This window comes from Nesoenas mayeri, assembly GCF_963082525.1.
Source record: "Nesoenas mayeri genome assembly, chromosome: 6".
Classification (NCBI taxonomy): Eukaryota; Metazoa; Chordata; class Aves; order Columbiformes; family Columbidae; genus Nesoenas; species Nesoenas mayeri.
The window spans coordinates 2,606,498-2,629,470 of NC_137545.1; the positions used below are offsets into that span (position 1 = coordinate 2,606,498).

At 50.2% G+C, this 22,973-nt stretch overlaps 2 protein-coding genes and 1 pseudogene across 3 annotated transcripts in view; 1 reads left to right on the forward strand and 2 right to left on the reverse strand.

Annotated features, from left to right (window-relative positions):
* Window positions 1-863: 863 nt before the first annotated feature.
* LOC308041619 (alpha-aspartyl dipeptidase-like) lies at window positions 864-8,687 on the reverse strand (the record flags this gene model as incomplete). The annotated part of the gene is made up of 8 exons (XM_080346410.1): window positions 864-942; window positions 1,325-1,407; window positions 3,374-3,433; window positions 4,927-5,100; window positions 6,448-6,527; window positions 7,116-7,190; window positions 8,416-8,504; window positions 8,587-8,687. The coding sequence occupies 8 exons, from the start codon at window positions 8,685-8,687 to the stop codon at window positions 864-866; spliced, it is 741 nt and encodes a 246-aa protein (XP_080202536.1).
* The window catches only part of LOC308041719 (cytochrome P450 20A1-like), a 136,367-nt pseudogene continuing 122,079 nt past the window's right edge, over window positions 8,686-22,973 (forward strand). Inside the window, exons 1-2 of the transcript in view lie at window positions 8,686-8,721; window positions 9,172-9,221. The product of the transcript in view is annotated as a cytochrome P450 20A1-like (transcript). The remainder of the gene's footprint in view (window positions 8,722-9,171; window positions 9,222-22,973) is intronic.
* On the reverse strand, window positions 15,336-19,598 carry LOC308041675 (ubiquitin carboxyl-terminal hydrolase 36-like; the record flags this gene model as incomplete). Its single annotated transcript, XM_080346583.1, has 11 exons — window positions 15,336-15,837; window positions 16,136-16,236; window positions 16,538-16,678; window positions 16,964-17,075; window positions 17,400-17,482; window positions 17,666-17,736; window positions 18,107-18,174; window positions 18,393-18,495; window positions 18,790-18,900; window positions 19,057-19,278; window positions 19,349-19,598. The coding sequence occupies 11 exons, from the start codon at window positions 19,596-19,598 to the stop codon at window positions 15,336-15,338; spliced, it is 1,764 nt and encodes a 587-aa protein (XP_080202709.1).

Genomic DNA, 22,973 nt, shown 5'->3' on the forward strand with positions numbered 1-22,973 from the left:
ACAGCAGCGGTTAACCATATTTTCTGATAACTCTTACAGATTGTGCAATTATAAATGGATTTTTAAATGCCAAAAAATGCCTTTTTTAAGAGTTAAATGTTAGGTAGTGGGGAGTGTTGTAAATATCTACTTTCAAAATGAGCCTTCAGGCACTGTAATGAACTTGCTGACAGTCTTCTGTGCAATATCTTTTTCCCTTCTGGGTGCTTTAAGAGTATACTATATGTCTTATTTTGTTTTGATCAGTATGTTTTAAGAGTGTGTATATTGGCTAACGATGGATTTTCTTTCTGTACAGCATGGTGGAAGATGTTTCAAAATTTTGCACTTTTCTAGGATTTGCAAGTTTGTAACCTGACAATTTTTAACATGCACACTTTTGTACATAATTAGTATTGTATCTATTTAACATGAGTCTGAAGCAAATAAAAGCAATTCAATGCATAACTTCTCCCTTTATTAACAGCCCCAAAATTAAACTAATGGTGTGGAGTACACTAAAGGAACAATTATTTCATTTGGCAGGTAAAGCTGGGCAGCAGGAAGAGCTGACTTGCTATCCAGTCTTGGTTGTGTTGAAATAACTTTCTTCTGGTGGGGAAGTAATCAAAGTGGATACATGGATGTACAGACACTTTCAGACTAAGAATAGCTATGATTACTCAAGTATTGCAATAACATTTGACTTTTTGCTGGTAGAGGTGTCCAAGACATGAGTTAGGTTGGGGAGAAGAGCCCACTAATGCATATTTATCTTTATTTATGAAGATAAGGTTCTCCACCCACCCTGGAACTAGAAGCATCTCTCTGCTTCCTCCTCATTGCATTCCCATAAAGTGACTTTTGCTGCAGAATATGCAAGGCTACAGATTCTGGAGATTACTGTCAATCAGGAGGAAACTGAAATCTGTTCCAGGCTCATGTTCAGTTGGTTTCTTACCCCTGTAAACGAGACAAAACATGTTGTGAGCTTTAACAGGAGCTAGGACAACTGTGTTTCCATCTGTTATGAGGGATAGAACAAAGCATCCTTATTCAGAACAAGCAGAGTTTTGACTCTTCCTTGCCTGCGTCATGGGAAAGACATATTAGATTTCTTGGTAAACGTTCATATGACTAAAGACATGGGTTCCTGTATTCTAGAGTTGAACACGTTAGGGCCAAACTGGCATTCCTCTGGCCTTCAAAAAGAGAATGGGAAAGGGAAACAAGGGATTAATTTCTGATGTGAGGAACAGGCAGCGTGGACAAGGAGTCTAACAGAAATCTCTCTTCCTATCTATCTGAAGGAGGATATCCATTTCAATTCAAATGAAGCATTTACCTCAAAACCAGACGTGCTCCTGTCACTCCTTGCAAGGTGGCTTTGTCTCCTTCCACTAGCAGCATCGCACCTTCCCGCAAGCCCTAATGTAGGTGTAAGCATTTAATGTTATTTTCAAGCTATTTGAAAGGCTAGAATGCTTGTCACAAGCAGTCTTAGTGCAGCTCACCATGACTACCAACAAGACTTTCTCACTCATTTATTGTTTTCAAAGCTGCTTTTCTTGCTTATTTTTCCCTTTTAAAGAAGGACAAACCATTAAGGAGAAAAAGAAAATGTGTTTTTCCAGTTGTTGAGCATTGATAAGGATCATGGCTGAAGACATTGTGACAAAACTAGTTCAGCCAGAAGACACATTCAGAGCAGGGGGAACTGTGATCTACACATCAATGACGAGCTAAGGAGCCACAGATCAGGCCGGTTGACCGACCAGAGATGGAGGATGTGCTGGGGGGCACATAGCCCCATCTCGTTATATGTCCAGCTTGGCAAAAAAAGGTGAAAAGTTGAGACCCTTTAACATGGCCCAGGGCTTGTTGAAGCTTGTTCATCTTTTGCAATCACCACTTCCCCCTGATTTCTGCATGACACAAAAGGGGCAAGCCGTAGACCCTCAGTGTGGCCCAGGACTTGTCCAGACTTGTCCCTCTTTCACAATCACCACTTCCCCCCGCAAGACCTTCCTCTACTCTGGGAGCTATAAAAACTCTCCTAAACCAGCACGGTTTGGGGAATATCAGCTCGGCCTTGCCAAGGGAATACCAGTCTACCAGTCTCAGCGAAGGGAATACCAGCTTGGCCTCACCAATACCAGCACGCTGAGGACCCTCACTCCGAACCAGACATCGGAGGATGCTGTGCTCCTGACCCCAGCATCCTCGCCGTGGAACACCAAGGCTGCACATCATCGTACAAGTCCTGTCATCCACACTGTGGGGCCGTAAGAGACTGGATCCCTCACTCTTTTCTTTCTTCCTTTCTCTCTGCTCTTTCCTTCTCTCCTTTTTTCTATACCCCCATTTCTTTGTCTCTCCTTCAGTACTCTCTTTCTCCCTTTCCCTTTTGAACATATAAGGATAACACCATCTTTAAGCTCTGCTGTTGATTTTTGGTTAAATTTCATATTATAGCTACTGATGGTTGCCAGCATATCACTTGCAGTAGGATTTTCGCTATTAATGTGTTGATAAGTTCTGTTATACTTTTTCCAAGTCACCATTCGCTGTAACCAATATTCCAACAAGAACTTTTACTAAAACTCACAATTGAATTGGACCCTGGAGGTGATTGTCTGTCATTCACATAACCGCACAGAATTAACCCAGAGTTAACTCACACCTGTTCTCATCTGCTGAGTCAGGGCGCGTGTCACGTCTAGAGTTAACTCATCCCTCATCCCATCTGTTGGGACGGGACAGTTATTATTTCTTTTTTTTACACCAGTTACACGGTGTTTCAGAACGACAGACCCCAAAACACCTTGTGTTGTGATTTCAGATTGGGTCCATCTTTTTGAAACACCCTGAACTTGTGCTGCCGCCATTCTTAGATGCACTTTGGGCCAAGCACCAGCCAGCTGGGTTTGTTAGAGCACAAACTTTATACTCCAAGCTGAAGCAGAGGTCCCACTTCCCCAGACAGATGTACTGTAATTACTACTGAATGAGCAAATTCAGAACCTACAGAGAATGAAACATCATGTAAAGTTAAGAATATCTGCAAAAAGATTCAGGGGAGGTATCTTACAATCTGCATGCACATCACCCCCAACATACACCATATGACTGGCCAGTGACTGGAAAGATCAGAGCTGCCTAAAATGTGTTTGGCAACAGGACTTCACACATGTAATCAGCAGAATGCATTTCATTTGTTATAACACATCTTCTGCAAGTAAGCAAAACCCAAGGTTGAAGCTCTTAGCTTTCCATGCCCCAGTTCTGTAAGGCTTGTCAGGCAGGGAAATCTCCACTGCAAGCTAGCAAGAATGCATTTAAAATATTTACTGTGCTACAGCTATGAACTTCCTGACTGAGAACTACTACTCACCAGAACTGGAGGGGTGTTTGGTTCTTCGTGACACTGGCGAATTCTTTCCTCTCTTGTCTCCTGCAATGAGTGTAGATTAGCTGCCCAGGCAGTAAGGTAGGTCTTGGAGCTCTCCAAGTAGCATGACACGAAGCAATTTCATAACATTAAACAAATCAGGCACTTGCCCTCAAGCAGAATGCTTTCGTTAGACTAATGTATTGAAGGTAGTGGCAGGATTTACTTTAATAGATACATATTTTACCCTTCTTCACTAGCAGCAATTGCTGTAGATTGATCAAACAGAACTAACACAATCCCTAGCCTGAAAAGCCTTAAATTTTACCTGCACTCAATTCATCCAGCTCTATTTTTTTTTAATGCTATCTCTTCATGATCACTCTCAGAACAAGAGCACTGAGGACAATGGTGGAAGCAAGCGCCTGTGATGCCACCTTTGTGAAAGAGGGTAGTGACCCATGGATTTCCACTGATTACATATCTGCTTGGTTTGTCCTCAAGTAGGTAATGCACTGAAGAATTTCCTGCTGTGAACAGCTCTGCCGTGTTTTCTGAGGGTTTGCTGCTGAACTGAGCAACAGTAGTTAAATCAAACCAGAAGGATTTGTTGGTAAGGAAACACAGGAACACAGCAGGGACTTGGTACAGCATAGAGCTTGTAGCCTCCTCCGGGAGAAATAGCAAAAGCCTTTTATAGGGAAAAGACTGCCTGCTCATCTAGTGACAAGCTAAGATAATTAAATGAGTACCTATAACTTAATCTAAATTCTAGAAGCACACCCTGATCCTCCATCTCTTTAGTGTCCCCTAATTCTTAATACTTCCTCTACCCAAGAAGAAATTTGATTATAAGCATTTGGCCTGTTAAAAGACACACCATAGAAACTCTTCCCTAAGGAATTAGCTCCTGGCAGGCTCCTCAATAATCGGCTCCTCCATAGAGTGGAGATGTCAGTCTTTGTACTTGATGGTTCAAGTGTTTTTCTTTCAGCCACACCAGCACACCCGCGTGCTCAGTGATGGACATGACAGGGGGTGCTCTCTGCAGGGACACTGGCGCCTGAGTATTTTCTCACACAACAGGTTTGCATGCAATCTCAAGACCTCCCTGTTCTGATGGGTCCTTCAGATATTTAAGCCTCCTAATGTATGTTTAAGTTATGTCTTCTGAAGCAGCAGGTAAGACAGACTATGGCAGAACTTTCCAGATACACTATGCGTTGCACCTTAACATTTCAAATTTCTCTCTCCCTGCCCTGCCCCAAATTCCACACCAGGTATGAAGCAACAGTATTTCAGACATTGCAAAGTATCGGTGAGAAACACTCTGTTCCACCTCACTAATACTGTTGCCAACTCCTCTTCCCACTCACAGGAAAGCTTTAGGGAGGAGTAAAATGTTACTGCCTCACTGGCATTGCCCCACGCACATTTCCAGCTGCTCTAGAGAGCAGCTGTTAGAGTTATATAGCTTTGTAAGGCCTCACAAATTCGGACTGTTGTTACACCGCTGCACCCTGGTTACTGCATTAGCTCTGGCATGATTTACTTACACCCATGTGAGTGCTCTTCACATCTGGGTCCGGGTAGTGGGGGTTAATATTAAAAGGCACTAAGCCTAGGGCCTGCAGGGAAGGTGGATAAACAATTGGCATGTCATTGGTAGTATTGATGCTGATCGTAGCAACGTTGGTTCCTGCACTGGATCCCACGTAAGGAATCCCATCCTGGAAGACAAAAGCAATGATTAGTATGCAGTATCGCAACTAGGAATTACGTTTTATAGCATCCATCAATCTCAGAGACTCAGCGATCAGATCAGATTTAGTACTTCTAGCTCACTTCACTGCTGACTTCATAAGTGAAAAGCAGACAAACAAGAATTCAGATTTATGAAGTGAGCAATAGTTTGTATATGTTGTGATTGCTGGAGAATTAGCTATTGAATGTCCTGCACTTGCAGCTCTGTGACCCCATCACAAGAGAGAACTTATAAGGTAGTCAGTGCATATATTAGACTTTGCTATTAAGAGAGGAGAAACTTGTCTACATTGCAGTTAGAGGAAATATCTGAACTAGCTTTTAACTACCTTCTGAGGAGACTGGGCCACCTGAAGCTGAGTACAATGTTGCCACGGCATCAACTTACCGGCACTATGACCGCTGTAGGTATTACTATTATGTACGTAGCACTATGTACATAGTAGTATGTACTATGCTGTACCTGGAAGGATTCCACACAAACATACAAGCGTATGGATAATGCTAAACAATTTGTAAGAATAAGATTTCACTGGGGGCCCAACATTTTATGGTGTTTCTGCCCACAACAGGCACTGAGCTTCTGTATATTAAGACAGCCTGGCTAACCTTTCTTCTTGGCAGCTGGCCTTTTCAGATACTGCACTTGCATAAATCGGCCTGAAGTCATTTGCTGTTCCACAGTGCTAGAGGAACACCTTGCTTCTGTTCTCCGCCATGGACGACATCTTTTTGCTGTGCCTTATGAGATTCACCAGCCAGAACGGGGCTGCTGACCAGAAGGGCTCAATGGCACTCGTACCTCTCAATTCCAGGTCAACGGCGTACTCAAGGTAATTACACCACTTTCAACATCAACAGGGTGTTGTCTAGAAGGCAGGATCCAGCTTTATTGCTGTTTTATCAGCAGACAACCTGCAACTTGAACACATCTGTATCTATTAGCAAGATACAAAGTGGATATCTCAAGCTGAAAACCAGAGTTTCTGAACATAGATTAAATTCTTTGTTAGTATTTAAAGTTGATGGGCTTCCTTGTAAGGTGCTGTGCAGCACTGTTGATCCTAAGGTTCTACAGTTCCACATGTGGGAAACTGCTCTAGACAGACAGATTGCTGACCTTCTTTTCAGGCTTCAAGGATTAATGACAGCCTTATTTGGCCACAGATTTCAGTTCGTCAGGCTGCATGAGATGGCTCAATATTTGAAGTATATTAAAAATAAATATGTGGAATCAACTCGGATTTGTCTGAACAAGAGCTTGTACATGAGATCCTGCCTTTCAGACTTGGCCCAAACCCTGTAGTTTTTACCTCAAGAACTCTTTTCCTGATCTCCTGTATCAGGCTGTGGTCATACAGAGCTTTCAGGAGACGGAATGTGTTCCCACCTCCTGCAGAAAGGGAGTCCAGCTTATTTAACATGCTTTCACCAACAGTTTTAATTGAAGCCTTTACAAACTAGGCAGACCCAGTGATTTCTATGCTCTGTTCAGGCTATTATCCTGGTCTGAGCAGCACTAAAACCAGAAGCTTCAGACAAATGGTCACTGAGCAGGCCATGGGCTCATGCCCTGAGTTGTCCTTGGAACACCAACGCTGGCTGTTTGGCAGCAGATACTGTTCTAATACGAGGAGTGTGGCATTGGGACTCTGCTCAGATTAAGCACAGTGGCCCTGCATCTTCCAGACTTCATAAGGCTCATACAGCTGCTATGATCATGTTTTAAACCCTGAAGTACTGTTCAAATTAATAACTTGAAACTTACTGGAGATGAAGTTCCATTGATAAATTTCTCCTGCTTCCTTCCCCACCACTAAATTCAGGGTCTTACTGTTCCCAATTAAAGCACTGTTTTCTGTAGTTTCTAGTAATCACTAGGCCCAGCTTTTTCATTGTTGTCTCTACAGTGCCAGCTCTGAGCAGGACTAATCCAGTGCCCTTTATAAACCCTCATCAGGGAGTAAAAAGTAAAACTTACCAATAAATATTGCTTCAGATTTTCTTACAGCTTCCACTGGATCACAGGATTCATGAATGCTGCCCAGCCCATAACCTTAAATGAAAAAGTATTCACTTTTGCCACTCCAGCTTGGAAGAAGAATGTGGTATGGTCAGACCCCTTCTGCCTTCTCTCCATACCCCACTCAAGACAAAAGTCTCACCAGACAACCAGGGAAACTTTGGGGAACTCTACACCACAAAACTGTATATGTCCTATGTTAGTGCAGGGCTTATGAAGCAAACCTTTGCTTTATGGATACACATGCTCAGTGTCTAAGAGCAGAGCACTTCACTCAGCAGGTGCCACCTGAGGCACAAAGTCCCCCTGAGCATTCCCGGCTCACTAGAAAATGAGAAGGAAAAAGCTGTCAGTGTTCAGCTTGATTCTGAGTCTGTGATGTGCCATCATTGGTCTAGCATTACTACAAATATCTGATCTTTGTAATTTGTTTTTTGGTAACAGTTAAAATGTCTGGCTTTGACAGATTTGCCTTGCTGGGGTTCACTAAGTGTGGGAAGTACCAGGAGAGCCAAAAGTACATGTGACATCTGATAGCAGCAACCTCTGCAAGATAAGGAGCAAGGTGTGCTGCCCAAGGAAGTGAGTACTGCTTATTACTACAGTAACAGGTCCAAAGTTATCCTGAAAGGTGATAGATATTAGACGGAGATGTTGCTGCAGGCTGCTCTGAAAAGATCTTTGCTCGAAGCAAAGCTCAGTTGCTGTTCATCATGGAAATATCTGGCTGGTTGAAATGCATTATAGTCTTCACTTAACCCCAGTAGCTGCACGGCTTGAGCAGAGGTTTAAGATGCATGGGAAGAAACATTCCCTTATGTGACTAAGGAGGATAAAAAGATGCCACTTAGTATTCAGGAACCAAAACTTCCCCCCTGAAGTAGTTACAAAGTGTTTGCAACAAGATTTCTTCCGGAGGCCTCTAAAGCATGGACTTCTAGGCACAAGTCAGCAACCAGCTCCGTGCTGCAGTCCCTCCAGTTACAGCAGAGCCGGCCAAACCCCTCTTCCCCTCTCTGCAGCACCACCCCTGTTCGGAGCCCAGGAAAACGGACTGTGGCAGCGTTGACGCCCAGGGGCGTTCACCACCTCGGCTCCTCTTACAGGAGCGGCTGGCGAGGCCGGTCCCGGGCACGGCCGGAGCGCGACACGCCTGCCCCCGGCACGGCCGGAGCCCGACACGGCCGCTCCCTCGGCAAAGGCGCCGTTTCCGCGCCAGCTGCCCGCGGGACTCTGCGCCGGGGCGCTCCAGCCTTACCCAGGCTTTCAAACTGCTCCCTGGCTGTCCGGGCGTAGGCATCTCGGTCGTGCAGGGCGTAGGGAACGAACAGCACCCGCTTCACCTTCCTGGGAGAAGAGAGGGGAGAGAGCGCTTAGCGCGGCGGGGGAGGGCCCGGGCAGGGTCCCGCAGCCCCTCCGCAGCGCTTACTCGCCCAGGAAGCTCTTGATGTGCTGCTGGCAGTGTCCCAGGTACCCCCCTCCGTGCAGGGTGGAGTCGGACACCAGCAGCGTGCGCCGCGGGCCCCCCATGCCGGCCCGGCCCGCTCCTTCCTGCCCCGCCGCGGTGGGGCCGGGCCGGCGCCCCCGGGAGCGCTTGTTGCGCAGGGCGTTCCCGGCCGCAGGCTGCGGCACACCGCGTGTTCTGCGTGCCCCGCTGAATCCCGCTTACAAAGGCGTTGTCTGCACACCTTGGAGTTTTGCACGTATGCTGCTGTCCAGGGCAAAATCCGGGTGTAAGATCTACATCACAAACCTGAACGTTAAAATTTTTACGCAGGGATCTTTCAACTAGGTCTATAATCATGGTTTAGCCAGTGAGACCAGGCACACACAATTGATTTGCTTCAGAAGCCTTAGTAGGTTTGAGGCCTGAAGATGTGGCTTATCCAGCTTTTGTTTAATGTTTATAAGTTATGCAGCAGTATTGATGTGGAAAATCCAGCTCTCCTGCTGGAGAGCTTAATCTTAAAATCTTAAATTCAAGGAGGTTGATCCGTTTCCTTTCCCTCTCTAGGCATCTAGGCAAGCATCAGTTATCCCTGGGCTGGCTCCAACTGATGAAAAGTAAGTGCTTTCTGTCTTCGTATCGATCAAGTTCAGCATTGGCAGAGGATGCTGCTCATGACCAGACACCCTCTTTGTGTTCCTCAGGGATGGCAGCTTGCCAGACATCATTGCCAGCAACAGTTTTCATGAGTTCCTGGTGAACCTTCATGAAAAATATGGCCCACTGGTCTCTTTCTGGTTTGGAAGGCGTCTTGTTGTCAGCCTTGGCTCCATTGATCTCCTGAAACAACATATCAACCCCAGCCGGTTGTGTAAGTGTTCTTTGCTTTGTTTTTGAGTCCATTTGTTCCTCCTGGCCTTGCTTGGCATCCTATGTCAAAGGAAGCTGGGGCTTCATTCAAAGTAGAAAGAAAATGAGACTTAGTTTGTAGCTGTCATAGTGGGTCAGGTATGTCTTTGGTCCTTCTTATTGGAATTGGGCATCAGTGACCAAGAGTTGCTGCTGTCCAATGACCATCAAGAAATTAGCATGCTTGTGTCTTTTACCATCTCCCTACAAGCAAATGTTGATGGAAAACGTAATGCTCATTAGTAACTTGAAACTGCAAGGTGAAGATCCTGCAGCCATTTGGCAAACATTTTAAAAACAGCTTGAAATACAATTTAAGAGAAGGAACTTTGCTAAATTAAGTCTGAAAACAGCTGTACTAGATTGTGATAGCTCACTGGTGTGGTTCAGTATGGAGGTTTTTAAAGTAATATTTGAAGTGCTTTAACTTCTGTTTTTCTTTAGTGTGTGGAACTTTGTGCTGAAAGCTTCAAATGATCTTCCAGACTTGGAAGTGATCAGTGGTGCTGGTAGCTGAGTTCGCCATCTTAGTCCTGGGAGGGTATTTGAATTTATGGTGTAAGCCTCTTAGGTGGGTGCTTTTCTTCCTAAGGTGATGCCAGACAATAAGTTAACTCAGTTGACGTTTGGCTTTAACCTCTTGTTTTTCCAGTTTTCATCCTATAAGGTTGAATAAGGTGCTGGTTGCACAGCTCTGACCTGACACTGTAAGCTGTCTATAGGCACAGGCACATATCTCAGCATCGCTTTGTGCTGGGGTCATGACGGGTAAACTTTTTGTGCAATTGCATGATGGACTCAAAGAAAACGGTGACAATCTGGGGAAGGTGTGGGAGTTAGCAAAGATCAGCAAGACACAGTAGATAGCAATGACACTCCAGAAGGTGGAAACCCACTCTGAAGGAGCTGAATGCACTTGTGTGTCTTTGGGAAATTGAGCAGACAGTCACTTTCTCCACACTCAGAGAAGTGGTGACAAGCACTTGAGCAGGGAAGTTCTCAGAAATGTACTGAATTTTGGAGTACCCAAATACTGGAAAAAAAAACCAAATACAGTGCCTGGACTTAAAATACAGGTAATGAAGTGACCCAGGCAGCTACAGACTAGCCTGGCATCCTGCTGTGCCCAAGGGCTAAACAGGTTTGTTAAGGATGGGGGTAATTAGGAAATGCATGCTGTACTCCTTTGATAATTGGACTTCTAGACAAGGAAAGTGATAGAACTGTGTTTCTGTCAGAATTTCAGTTCAGAATTTGCTTGGACACCGCTTGGATTATCACTGAAGGTGGAGGCAAAGGGATATGAAAAGTGAAAGTGGGAGCAAGGCTGGATTGTGTTGAGAAAGCGAAAGGCTGGGTTGGGGAGGTTAAATACTCCCAGTTAGGGTGGCAGCTTGTCCTGATGGCATCACACTGGGACCCCTTGCCAGCGCAGGGAAGCAGAGTGTCAGAGCAAGGAGACGCGTACCCCTGGGGCTGGGGCAGCAGCAACAGGAAGGGGAGGAACAAGAGCTGGATTGGTGGCCTGCAGGATGACATGGCCACGGAAAAAAAGAAAAGAGTGCATGTATTTTCTGTAGAGAGAGGAAAGGATGATGAAACGTGTGATGACATGAGGCTTATTGTAGGCTAACAAAAAATTATAGTCATCATTCTGTTTCTCCTGAGCTACAGATGTGTAGGACATGCTAATTTTACAGCGGACTCTTGACACAGCCTCACAGCTAGTGATTTGAAACTAAGCTGTGTTTGACAACCTTCCCAGTCTTTGGTGAACCTTAGATTTTCTTCCCATTGTTTTTCGTTTGCACTCTCAACTCAGCCAAGTGATGCTAAATTTCATGAAAAAGCACCAAAAGATGTCAGCTACAAAGATTGTGTTGTAAAATAGGCTCTGGCACATGGGAAGGAAATTAGAGCAGAGTGCTGGAATTTGACTGGCTGCTTTGAATTTCTGGAGGATAGGAGTGCTCCATGTATGGAAGGCTTTCAAATAAGCTACTTTGTGATTTGTGCAAAGATTATGGAAAAAAAAATATGGATATAAATAAGCTGGAGCTGTGTAAAATCTTCTATGATGGGGGATGGTTATCAGGCCCTGTATCTCAGCCAATGGGCTGGAACTCCAAAGAAAACCTCCTAGGTGCAGCTGGGTGTTAAAGATTGTGGCAAGTAAATTGGGCAAATATGATAATGCTCCTCCCAGAGAATATCTTCTCCAATTTTAAGGGGCTCGACTCCTCAGGGATTCCAGATAGTTCTAATGAATAGACAGGTTGGAGTGGTAGGACCATTTACTTGTAGCTTTAGGAAAACTGTATCCTACACAGTTATTTCTTATGCAAGGTTTCTGTTTCACTCCGCTATTGAAAATATCTCTTGAACAGCTCACAAAATAGCTGTAGATGTGAGGGAGACAAGTGCTGGCCAGCCTGCTGCAGGGAGCTCTGCTGCTCTTCTTGCTCCCAGTCAGGAGCCCCAGACGTTGGCTGTCTGGAGTATCCACCTCAGATGTGCTGGGGAAGCCCCCTAAATAAGGGAATTTTCTGATGCTTTGGACAAACCAGCCTTTCATTTGCGTGGCTGGCCTAAAACGCTGGTTCCCCAGGGTTTGCTGGGCTGTGTGGTCCCTTCCCCAGCCTGCTGTGACCAGAGGGTCATCCTTTTCCATGCCAAAAAGTAATGTTGCGAATACAAGAAGTAAGAAAACTGAATTCAGTTTGTAAAGGATTGAATTTTCTGGGCCCAGTCTTATATTGATTTCTTTCCCAGCGTGTACCTGGGCAGTCTATTTCCTGACAACCTCCGAAGATGTTCAGCAGAATCTGTACAAGGAGATGGACGGCGTTCTGGGGAAGGGACCAATTACACATGAGAAAATGGAGCAGCTCAGGTGGGTCCTATGGAAGGAACTGCGGAGGAAGGTTGTGTGGGGACAGGGGCTTCGTGTACTGGACCTGGTGCCCAGCCTACACTGGGACAGGATAAGGCATCCCAGAGCTACTCTGTTCTTTTTTCTGGAAGTGATCAAACCACAGCATGACTTGCAGCACAGACAGAATCTGCCGTAGGTCTCCAGACATGGGGACCAAGCTGCTGTCTTCAGGGTGTCTATAAGAAACCCTTTAGGTTCATTGGCAGAGCACAGAATCAGTGCCCAGGCTGCCAGGCCAAAATTTTTTTGCTTCTTGTTTTGTTTGGTTCCTCTCCTGGTTTTCTGAAAGTTATCAGTCATTTTGATGGTTGGATTCATTTTAGACATACCTAGAGAGAAAGCATGGAGTAATCTTCTTTCAAAAGGGCCACAGAACTAGGATGATGGCTGGTCAACAGTGTGCCTTTATTTTTCATGCATCTGTTGGTGCAACTGGGTACGTTTTGTATTTGGACTAATGTCAGAGTTTCAGTAAGGGAGTATTGAGTGTGTGGGTTTCTTGCCCCGTCTTGTATGGGTGAAAGGTTCAGGATAAGGACTAGTGTGTTTATGCTTTTAAGCAGAGTCAGTTTGGTTTAAAATCAGAAAAAAAGTGTGGCGAAGAGAGATTTCAGTAGCCTTCCCTAAAAGCTGATAATGAGATTCAATGCTTCTTGCGAAGATGCTGGGATTCTTGGCCAGAAAAAAGACAATGAAGTGCCTCGGTGTGGCTTGAGAGAACTCCAGGAGCAGACTGTGGCCCCAATGCAGCAGGTGCCACCACAAGGACATGGACAAACTTCTCTCTGGGAGGGTTAAACTGACCAAGTCTTATGGTTGCAGGTACTGTCGGCAAGTCCTGTGTGAGACAGTGCGAATGGCAAAGCTCACTCCCATTGCTGCACAGCTGCAGGAGCTGGAGGGAAGAGTCGACCAACATACCATCCCCAAAGAGGTAGGGCAGTACTGGGAGCACCAGAGCACGTTCCTTTCCTGGAGGGGAATTTGCCGTTTCCTCTTCTTCCTGCAGGGTGGTGAGGCAGGAAGACCATTTCTTCTGACGCTGTTGAACCCGAGCAGCTGCTCTGGCATCTCAAAGTACAGCTTAGCTCGAACTTCGCCCTGTAGTTCCTCTGTGGCAGAGGCTCTGGGAATTCATGGTCTCTTCCTGAGCAGATTTGCTTCGAGTTCTGGGTCCACTGGGGGCAAATAATCTTTTGAAGGGGCTACAGGTTCAGTTGTGCATAAGAGAGCATGATTTCAGGCCTGATCGTATCACCCAAATACTTGCTCTCACTGGGATTCATCTTCATACTTGGCCCTCCCTCCTTGCCATTGTTCGCTCTACCCATGCTCTTTTGTTTTGTTTTCATTACATTCTTTGAGGCAGACTTCTACCCATTTGCAAAAATATCAGGACAAGACAATAGAAACCCTGGCTGTGGATGGTGACTCCAGCACTGCCCTGGGCAGCCTGTTCCAATGCCCCACAGCCCTTTGGGGAAGAAATTGTTCCTAAATCCAACCTCAACCTCCCCCGGCGCAACTTGAGGCCGTTTCCTCTGCTCCTGGCGCTTGTTCCTGGGGAGCAGAGCCCGACCCCCCTGGCTCCAAGCTCCTTTCAGGCAGTTCAGAGCTCAGAAGGTCTCCCCTCAGCTCCTGTTCTCCAGCTGAACCCCCAGGTCCCTCAGCCGCTCCCATCACACTTGTGCTCCAGCTTGGTGAGGCCAAGTCCCAGGTGGCCGGTGAGGGAACAGGTGGGACTGGGAAGGGTGAGAGGATAAGTCATCCATACAATGTCCAGCCTCACTGGACTGCTCTCCTGCCTGTCCAGATGTCTCCAGGAGAACCCCTGGATCAATACCCATTGTAGAATGCTGCTATCACTTCTTGTATACACTGAAAAATGATAGAAAACAACTTGTAAAGAAAAACCCCTCCTTTATGAAATCATGTTTGAAATCTCCACCATGCAGATTCTGACGGAAAGCTCTCCCAGGAGTTGTCCGAGTACTGAGGACTCTCTCTCAGCCGTTCCTCTCAGCAGAGCTGTTCCAGCCTCGGATCCTCCCTGTGGCTCCTCTGGCCGCTCCCGCTGTCCCGCCAGCCCCGCCGGTTCCCGAGGGAGCGCTCCAGTTTCTTGCCCGGTGTCCCGGCGGCAGCGCCCCGGCCCCACAGGGACCCAGCGCGGGGCTGGGGCGGGCACAGGAACCTGCAGCAGCAGGTGAGGACATGCATGGTGGTTCCCTCTGCTCTCCTTCCCTGGGGGCTGCCCTGCAGTTATTGACATAAAGAACAACTTGGTGGTCTAAATAAAAGAGGTTGCTGTGAGCTAAGAGGAGAAAACAAAAAGGGGAGCCCAGAGAAAGGGGAGGGGAAAAGACACAGACAGGGAGAGGGAAGTGGGGGAGTCAGAGAAGAATCAGAAGTGTTTTCCCTTAGAAGCAGAAAGGAAAAAAGGAAGGAAACGTTAAGAACAGAACCCCCAGCGCCGTCCCCAGCTCCGGCTGCACAGCGGCGCCCAGAGAGCCGGTGCAGCCGCTGCCTGGGGAGGAGGCGACTCTGCAGCCTCCAGCTGTGGTGTCACCAGCTCCCATCGCCCCCGGGGACACGCTGCCCTGCGAAGGCTGGTGAGGCCGCCCCTCTCCAGGGACTGGCGCAGCCACCCGCCGTCCCGAGCAAGGAGGCAGCAGCCAGCTCTCCAGCCTCTGCAGGGATGGGAGCAAGAGCGGGGACCTGGCCCGCACCCCGACCCAGAGGGAGGGCAGAGCCCTGGGGCTGACGGGCTCTCCCCGCCCGCCTCCTGCTTAGCAAGGTACCAGCATCAGTCCTGCACTCCCCAACACAAGCCCCGGCTCCGGAGGCACGAGGCACCTACTGAAGTCTCTGGGCAGAAGCTCAGACTCACCTATGTGTTGGAAAGCGCCAGCTTCTTGGCCGGTGGTGGTGACATGGTGCTGCTGGGCTGCGGAGCAGCACTGGCCGACAAGAAGGCCTTCAGCTTTGCCAGCACCAGGCTGGCAGGAGCCCTGCTGCGAGGGTCCCTTCCCGGTGTCCCGGTGTTCTCCCCGCTGCCCCACGGCTCCTGGCCGGGCATGGGCTCCGGCAGCCTGGGGGAGGCGGGCAGGGGCCCGGGCTCCCAGCAGCGCTTCCGAGGAACCTGCGCTTTGGCCCCACTGGTGTGACTCGGGCCGCAAAATCCTGGAGCCGCTCTGGGCGCGGGTGGCGGCTGCGAGGAGAGCGGCTTCTTGGGCCTCTGGGCTGCGTCACCGGGCAACGCTGCAGCCGCGTGTGTGGCTTTCCGGGCCAGCTTGGGTGACGGTGACCCAGAAGGCAGCTTGACACGGCCAGGCAGGCTGGAGGCAGCTTTGGAAACGGGACCCTCTGAGCTCTTCCCAGGGTTGGGGATCCTGGGGAAGGCAGAGAAGGGCACGTGTTAACTGCCAGTGTCTGAGCGACTGCAACACTCTTGTCGTAGCTGCGAGAACCAGGAGCCAGAAGCTCTGCGGAAGTGAGGAGCTCTTGAGCTGCAGCAAAACCACTACAAGGGGCTGGAGCTCTCCCTGCCACCCTCCCCCGAGCCAGCACACGCACGTGGGTGCTGGGGCTGCCTGGGCCAAGCTCCTTCCCACACCCAGGCACGTGCCCCCAGCCCTGTCCCACATGCTGAGCAAGGGCAGAGGGACCGGGGACACAGGGCACACTCACCTGAGGTAGAACAGCACATACGCCTTCTGGTTAAGGACCACCTTGATGTTACTGGGACGGACCACGTTGTCATTCATTTGGTACCACTGCCCGTCGCTGGCCTGCGGAGGGAGAGAGAACGGGGTCGGGCTGTGTCCAGGGACGCTCCTGGCCTGAGGAGGAGCAGAAACAGGCCTATTGGCAGAGCTCTGCTCCCCAAAACTCCCAAGCAGTCCCGGGCAAGTGAGGAGACTCTGCGAGAGCAGAACTCCACTCTTCCTGTGACGGAGCACAGCCCGTACCCCCCAGTGCTCCACACCACGCACGTCTGCTGAGCACCCTCCTGTCTGCGCATGACACGGACCCTCGAGCACCCGCCGGCCCCCAGCACAGAGAGGTGCCAAGAGAGCGCCCTGGGCTCACCTTCACGTAGCAGTAGTAGTGTCCTGCGTGGCTGCTGTACCCCGAGTGCACCAGCACCGCGTAGAGCCCGTACATGACGGGATCCCCGCTGGGCTGGGACATGTACGGGCGGATGTTCAGGAGCTCAGGGTAGCCCACGTCCTGCGGAGAGAGGATGTCTCAGGAGCCTGCACAGCAGACGGCAAGAGCGGCTCAGCTGTCCTGCAAGTCCCGTCTCGCGGGGGAGGGGGAACCCGCTCTCCACAGGCAGAGCCCACGGTGAGGAAGATGCCGGGATGAGCCAAACTCCCACCGCAGCGCACAGCTGGGGAAGGGCTGCAGGACTGCGGGAGAGCTCGCACCGCGCACAGAACCACCTCCCACCCTGCTCGGGGCAGCAGGGCCTCGGGACAGGACGCAGCCCCGCTCTGAGTGCCGAGCACTCACCTTTGTGATCTTGCCTCCAGTGAAGTCGGCAAAACGCTTCAGAGCAAGCGTGAGAACATTGGGCGCTCGGTGGATGGTGAAGCGTTTGGTTGCCGACACTTTGTTCTTGCATCTGCACAGGGAGAGCTTGAGCTATTCATGCTGTTCCACCACCCAGGTGCTTGTCAGCCCTGGCCAAGCCACAAACCCCCCGGAAATGACCCTGCTGGGAGCGGATACCGCTCCAGGGCACCTGCTCACGGCCAGGTCTGCTGGCTCAGGTCCCCCTCTCAAGAGGAGGGAGATGAGGAGTGACAGGCTTCATCGCAGGCTTCACAGCCACGTACCTCGCGGTTTAGCGGTGGAGCAGGTAGAGAAGCCCTCCTGTACTGCAGCGGCCCTCCTGCTTCCCACCAGCACACCCGCGGCCCCTTCCCGCCCCAGCCCGCACACTCACCTGTCACACAGGTAGGCGTTCTCTCCGCCCAGCAGGTCTGGCTTCACAAACAGCTCCAGTGCCTGCTCTACGTTTGCGGCTTGCTGCCAGGACAGAGGAGAGGTCAGGGCCAGGCAGAGGAGGCAGCGCAACAACAGAAGCTGATTCCCTCTTGCCTGCACCGTGCCTGACGCTGGCAGGTTAAACAGCCTCGAGCAGTAGCGGTGCAGCTGCAGGAACATCCCCTGCAGAGCAGAGCGCCTCCCCGCCTGACCCTGCCCCGGTACCGTGATCTCCACCGGCAGGTCCAGACAGGGGTCAAAGGTGTCCGAGACTGCTTTGCACATCGAGCACTTCACTGCAAGAGAAAGAGCAGTGAGCACCCCCTGGCACAACACGGCACCGCCACCCCCAGCACAGCGCAGGCAGCTGCCGTGTTCCCCCTCTCCGCGTCTGGGCTCTGGGATGGCAGCACCAGCATTCGCAGCCTCTACGTGCTGGGACAACAAGTGCTGCTGGACAGCTGGCAACGTGGGTTCCTTTGCTGGTGGCAATGAGCTGGGCACCCACAGCCAGCAGCTTCGTGACCCACAGATACCAAAAGACTGACCAGCTGCAGCTCTGCATAATTTGCACATGCTTAGTGACTTTCCCAAGTTACTGCAAGGCTCTCGGGGAAACAGCAGCCCTGAGAGTCACAGGCCCAGGCCCTGGCAGCCAGCACTCACCACGGGACCGCAGGTGACCGCCAAAGATCTGGTGGATCAGGGTGGTGGCTTGGGTCTGGCGATCCAACCTAGAGACGGCAGCTCGGATCACACAGCGCCCGGCCCAAGAGCCGCCCCCAAGGGCCAGCGCTGTGTCCTCAGGGTCCAAACCCAGCGCAGTCACAGGATTTGGGGACAGAACCGCAGCTGTGCTGGGGCGGAGGTGTCAGGAGAAGGCAGACAGCAGCCCAGCAGACAAGGGGACCAGCAGACAAGGGCAGTGACGGCCACCAGAGGCCCCACGTACTCTGTGCAGTCGGGCAGGCAGGCCTTCTGCATGGCATCGATGGTGAAACGGAGGAACTCGTGCGCGTCCTCTTGCCTGCCCCAGCGGATGTGCGGGGCGATCTCTGCAGGAGAGGGAGGGATCAGCCGCAGCACGCGCTGCAACAGAGGCAGGTCCTCCCGCCCTCTGTCAGGGCAGGGACTGTGGGGTTTGAGCTCCCTTGGCCCAAACCAGACTTCAGACTCATGTCGGCCATGGGGGAAGCCCAACAAGGCCCATGAAGGCCCTGGCAGGCTCAGTGAGTTGTCTCAGAAGAACCTCTGCCAAGACCTGCCCTGGTCTCAAAGGTTCTGCTCCTGCAATAGTCTCTGCCCTCCCGCACGGCTACAGGAGGGGACGCGAGGGCAGCCATCCTTACTCTTGAGGTGTCGGACAAAGGACACTGGCTTTATCACGCTGCCGCTGTTCGCGAATGCCTGCGTGACGTGGTTCTGCATGACGCATGTCATGCAGAAGCCGCTTTGGTGACCTGGGGTGGGAGAGGAGAAGACAGAACGTTGAGGACAGAAACGGGCAGGAGGGAGCAGAGAAGGCGCATCCCGGCAGCCGCACAGCCCCGGGCAGAGCCGTGCGCAGGGTGCTGAGCGCAGCCCCAGGACAGGCGGGCGCTCCCCTCCCCACTCACAGGTGCGGCTGTGCTCCTTGGACAGCAGGTAGTTGGCGAGCGGTGGCGTGTAGGTGAGGCACTGCAGGGTGGCGTTGAGGAAACAGGTGTTTCCCAGGTTGAGCAGCCCGGCGCCGATGCGCTGGACACGCTGCCACTGCATGGCGAGGCGCCCTGCAGGGAACAGCCCCTTCTGGGGCGCAGGGACGCCGTCCCCGTGGCGCCCCGGGGTCCGGTCGCTGCCTGCGGGGAGAGAGGCGGGTGAGCCGCGGGCTGCGCAGCGCAGGGAGAGCCCCCGGCCCTCTGCACCCACCCTGCTGGCCTGGCTGTCCCTCCTCAGCGCCGCGGGGGTGCTCGGCGGGCTCGGTGCGGGGGCTGAGCAGCAGGTACTTGGCCCGCAGCAGCTCCGGCTGGCTGGAGAAGCCGTGGCTGGCGGGCTGGAACTCGATCTTGTGCCGCAGCACCTTCTTGGCCGAGGTGCTCAGCAGCCGGCCCAGCGCCCCGGCCTCGCCCGCGTCCCGCCGCGCATTCAGCAGCGCCCTCGGCTTCGCCGTGCCCGCCATGGCGTGTCACCGCACGTGCCGCCGCCTCAAGGTCGCGCCGGTCTCTCGGCGTCTCCCTCTGCGCCACCACACGCGCTTCCCGCGCCTCCTCCTCAAGTCCCGCCCTTCGCTGCGGTCGCTCGCACTCGGCTCGGCCCACGGACTCCTCCCCTCGCCCTCGCCGTGCGCTCCGCTCCGCGTCCAGAACAGGACTGAGCTGCGCCTGCGCGTCCCGGCAACGCCAGGGGCGGAACCTGCCGGGGGCGGGGCTGCTTGTGACGCCATCGCGCTCCGGCCACGCCCCAGAATCCCTAAATGGTCACACACTGTAGTTCCGGTGCAGGGAACCTGGACACAGTGGTGGGTTTGGCCAACAAAAGCCTCTGCAAGTCTTACAAGGCCAAGACGCAAGGTGTGCACTGGGGGCAGAGCAAACCTGGTGTTATACTTCAAGATTCTGTTCTCCAGACACTTTTCCCAATCATTTAACTTATACAGCAGCCAACACTGATTTCAATATTTAACAAGATCTTCCTTCCTCATAACTCTGAGTGCTTTCCTATGTCTTAAAACACCTCCCAATACAGATTTCTTAGGAACACAAATGAGAACAATCATTCCTGACCCCATCTTGTAAGTCAAAACCTTGAGAAAAGGGAGGGAGGGGGGGAAGCACAGGGCTGCTTGCAGCGCGAGTGGGAAAAGTGGAGAGAAGGTTTGTTACGGTGTACTTATACCACAAAGAAACAATTCTAACAACAGCAGTAAAACAATTAACTCACATTCCTGACAAGCTACTTGATTTTCAGAGAGGGTGTCCTGGTTTTCTTAAAACAAGTTTCTCTTTCAGTGAATTTTTCCAGTCAGCTAAAGCCTTCATATTAACTGCATTTTCCTGGAGAACCAGACACATGTTTTGGTAAACCTAGCAATGGAATGCAAACTTATTGATAAGCATGGATGGACATCTCGCGAGAGGAGCGACGAGAAACAAGTGACCAAGAAACTGACCAACTGTGTATAACATTCCATTCATGTGAATACTTCATATAAAATGGGAGATCACGAGGATCTCGTCCCTTTTTTCTCTTGTTCTTATGGCCGACATTAGGAGAGGACCTTGCTAGTCGTCCCTGCGAACTGAGGCCTAGTGAGAGTCTGAATCCAGCTCTGGTTGGCTGTGGAGTCTAATCCAGGACTTTGGGTGCTGGCTCTGCAGTTGCTGAGACTTTCAAGATTGGTTTTGTATATTTTGTATTATTTTCTCTATTCTTATTAGTAGCATCAGTAAAACATCTTTAATTTTTTCCAACTCTCTTCTCTCTGTTCTTCTTTTCCTCCCAATCGCCTCTCCTTAGTGGAAAGGGGGGAGAGGGAGGGGCAAAAGGGGGTAGTGGGAGGGAAGAGGGGGTTAACAATACATCTGCCAGGGTTTTATTGTCACCCCGCAATCTTAACCCTCGACAGATAATTGGCGCCCAACGTGGGGCTCGAGAAAGGGGTAAATCTGGAGATTTTTGGCTTTTCTACTGCTCTGACGTACCTTTCAATTTTCTCGGCACAGTGCCAACTCATAGAGTTGTGATACTCGCGCGCCTGTTTGCTTTGGATATTATTTAGTTGTGTTAAGGCAAAGTGAATTACACTGATTTAATGATGTTATGGCATAAGTTGTATCAGTTATTTTCTGCATTGTGCTCACTGATTCCATATCTGTGTTGGGCCTTCTTTTTAAATCGAAGTATTCATTATATAACAACAAGGAACTGGACAATGGTCATGATGATACTGTGTGGTTTGTCACTGGTTTATTTCGTTATACTGCAGCCGCTAATGAATTTCTACTCACTTCTGCTTTACCTTGAAAAGCCTCAAGGAGAGATTAAAGAGCAGTACGGCTCTGTGTTTGCTAATTGGTCAAGCGAATCTTTCGAAAGGCTGACTAACAATACTTTTGTTTTTTCGCTAGGACAGTTCGCAAATGTTTTAGAGAGCTTTGAATATCCTTGGAGTTTTGATAGAACTGTGATGGTGTTATCTGGTTTGCTGAATGTGTGTCAGTTTGTGCTTCTGTTAAGAGAAATGGCGTTCAACAGGAGGTTTGCGTCTCTTTGTTGTCCTGAGATTTGCGCTGCGTCTTCGGAAGCTTTAGCAAAAAGCACTCCTGGCCTCTCAAGAAAGAGCAAAACAGCGAAAGCTGCCGCTGCAGCTGCTGCCCCCCCAACGGCGCCTTCGCAGGCTGAAGCTACAGCTCCTCCGCAGAGTTCCTCTGCCAAGGTCGCTTCTGATAACATTAATTCTGCAGCCTTAAAGGCAGCCCCCCCTTCTTCACACACTGGGCACTGTTGCCGCTGTAACCATAGCGATCACTGTGACAGTCTTTCAGACTCTGGAAATGAATCAAATGATGGTAAACCCATATCAGCATCAGTTACTGGTTGTAAGAAAGGCACTAGAAAGACCACCCGTGCAGCAGATGATGGCACAGGGCCAACGTCAACCCAAGGGGCACCATTAGGACAGGGAGGAGATGAAGTGACCACCACTCGGTCCTTTACTCCAGGTGAGCTGAGAGATATGCGAAAAGACTTTAGTTGTCTTGAAGGTGAGAATATTTTAACCTGGTTGCTCCGATGCTGGGACAATGAGGCAGATACAATTGAATTGGAAGGTGGTGAAGCCAGGCAGCTGGGATCTCTGTCAAAAGATTCCACCATTGATAGGGCAATTTCAAGAGAATCTAACGCCACTACTCTCTGGACCCGACTCCTGGCAGCTATGAAAGTAAGATTTCCCTACAAGGAAGATTGTATATCCAAGTTAGGGAAATGGAATACGATGGACAAAGGTATTCAGTTCGTGAGAGAATTAGCTGTGCGAGAGATCATCTATTTTGGACCAAACAGCCAAGAGGGAACAGACCCAGATAGAATCAATTGTTCACGACCTCTGTGGCGCAGATTTGTACAAAGTGCATCACCTGCATATGCTAAGTCATTGGCAGGAATGCTCTGGTTATCTAGAGGTGGACAAGATATTACTGAAGTGATTGAGCAGCTCCGTGAGTTTGAGGACAGCCTTGCTGGTTCTCTACGGGCTTGTGTCTCTGCTGTGGAGAAACTGTGTGAAAAATCTGATGACCGGTTTGAAAAGCTATTGCAAGAAATCAGAGAACTCAGAGAAGACACGTACCATTCACGACCTGCACAAACCTATGTTTCAGCTATTAGGAAAAGGCGTTTCCAATCTCGAGAGAGAGGACACAGGCAGCCCACAAAAAGAGGTTCACTGTGGTTCTTCCTACATGAGCAGGGAGAAAACATGAATAAGTGGCATAGAAGACCTACCTCAGAACTTCAAGAACGAGTACGTGAGATCAAAGGAAAAACTCCTAGG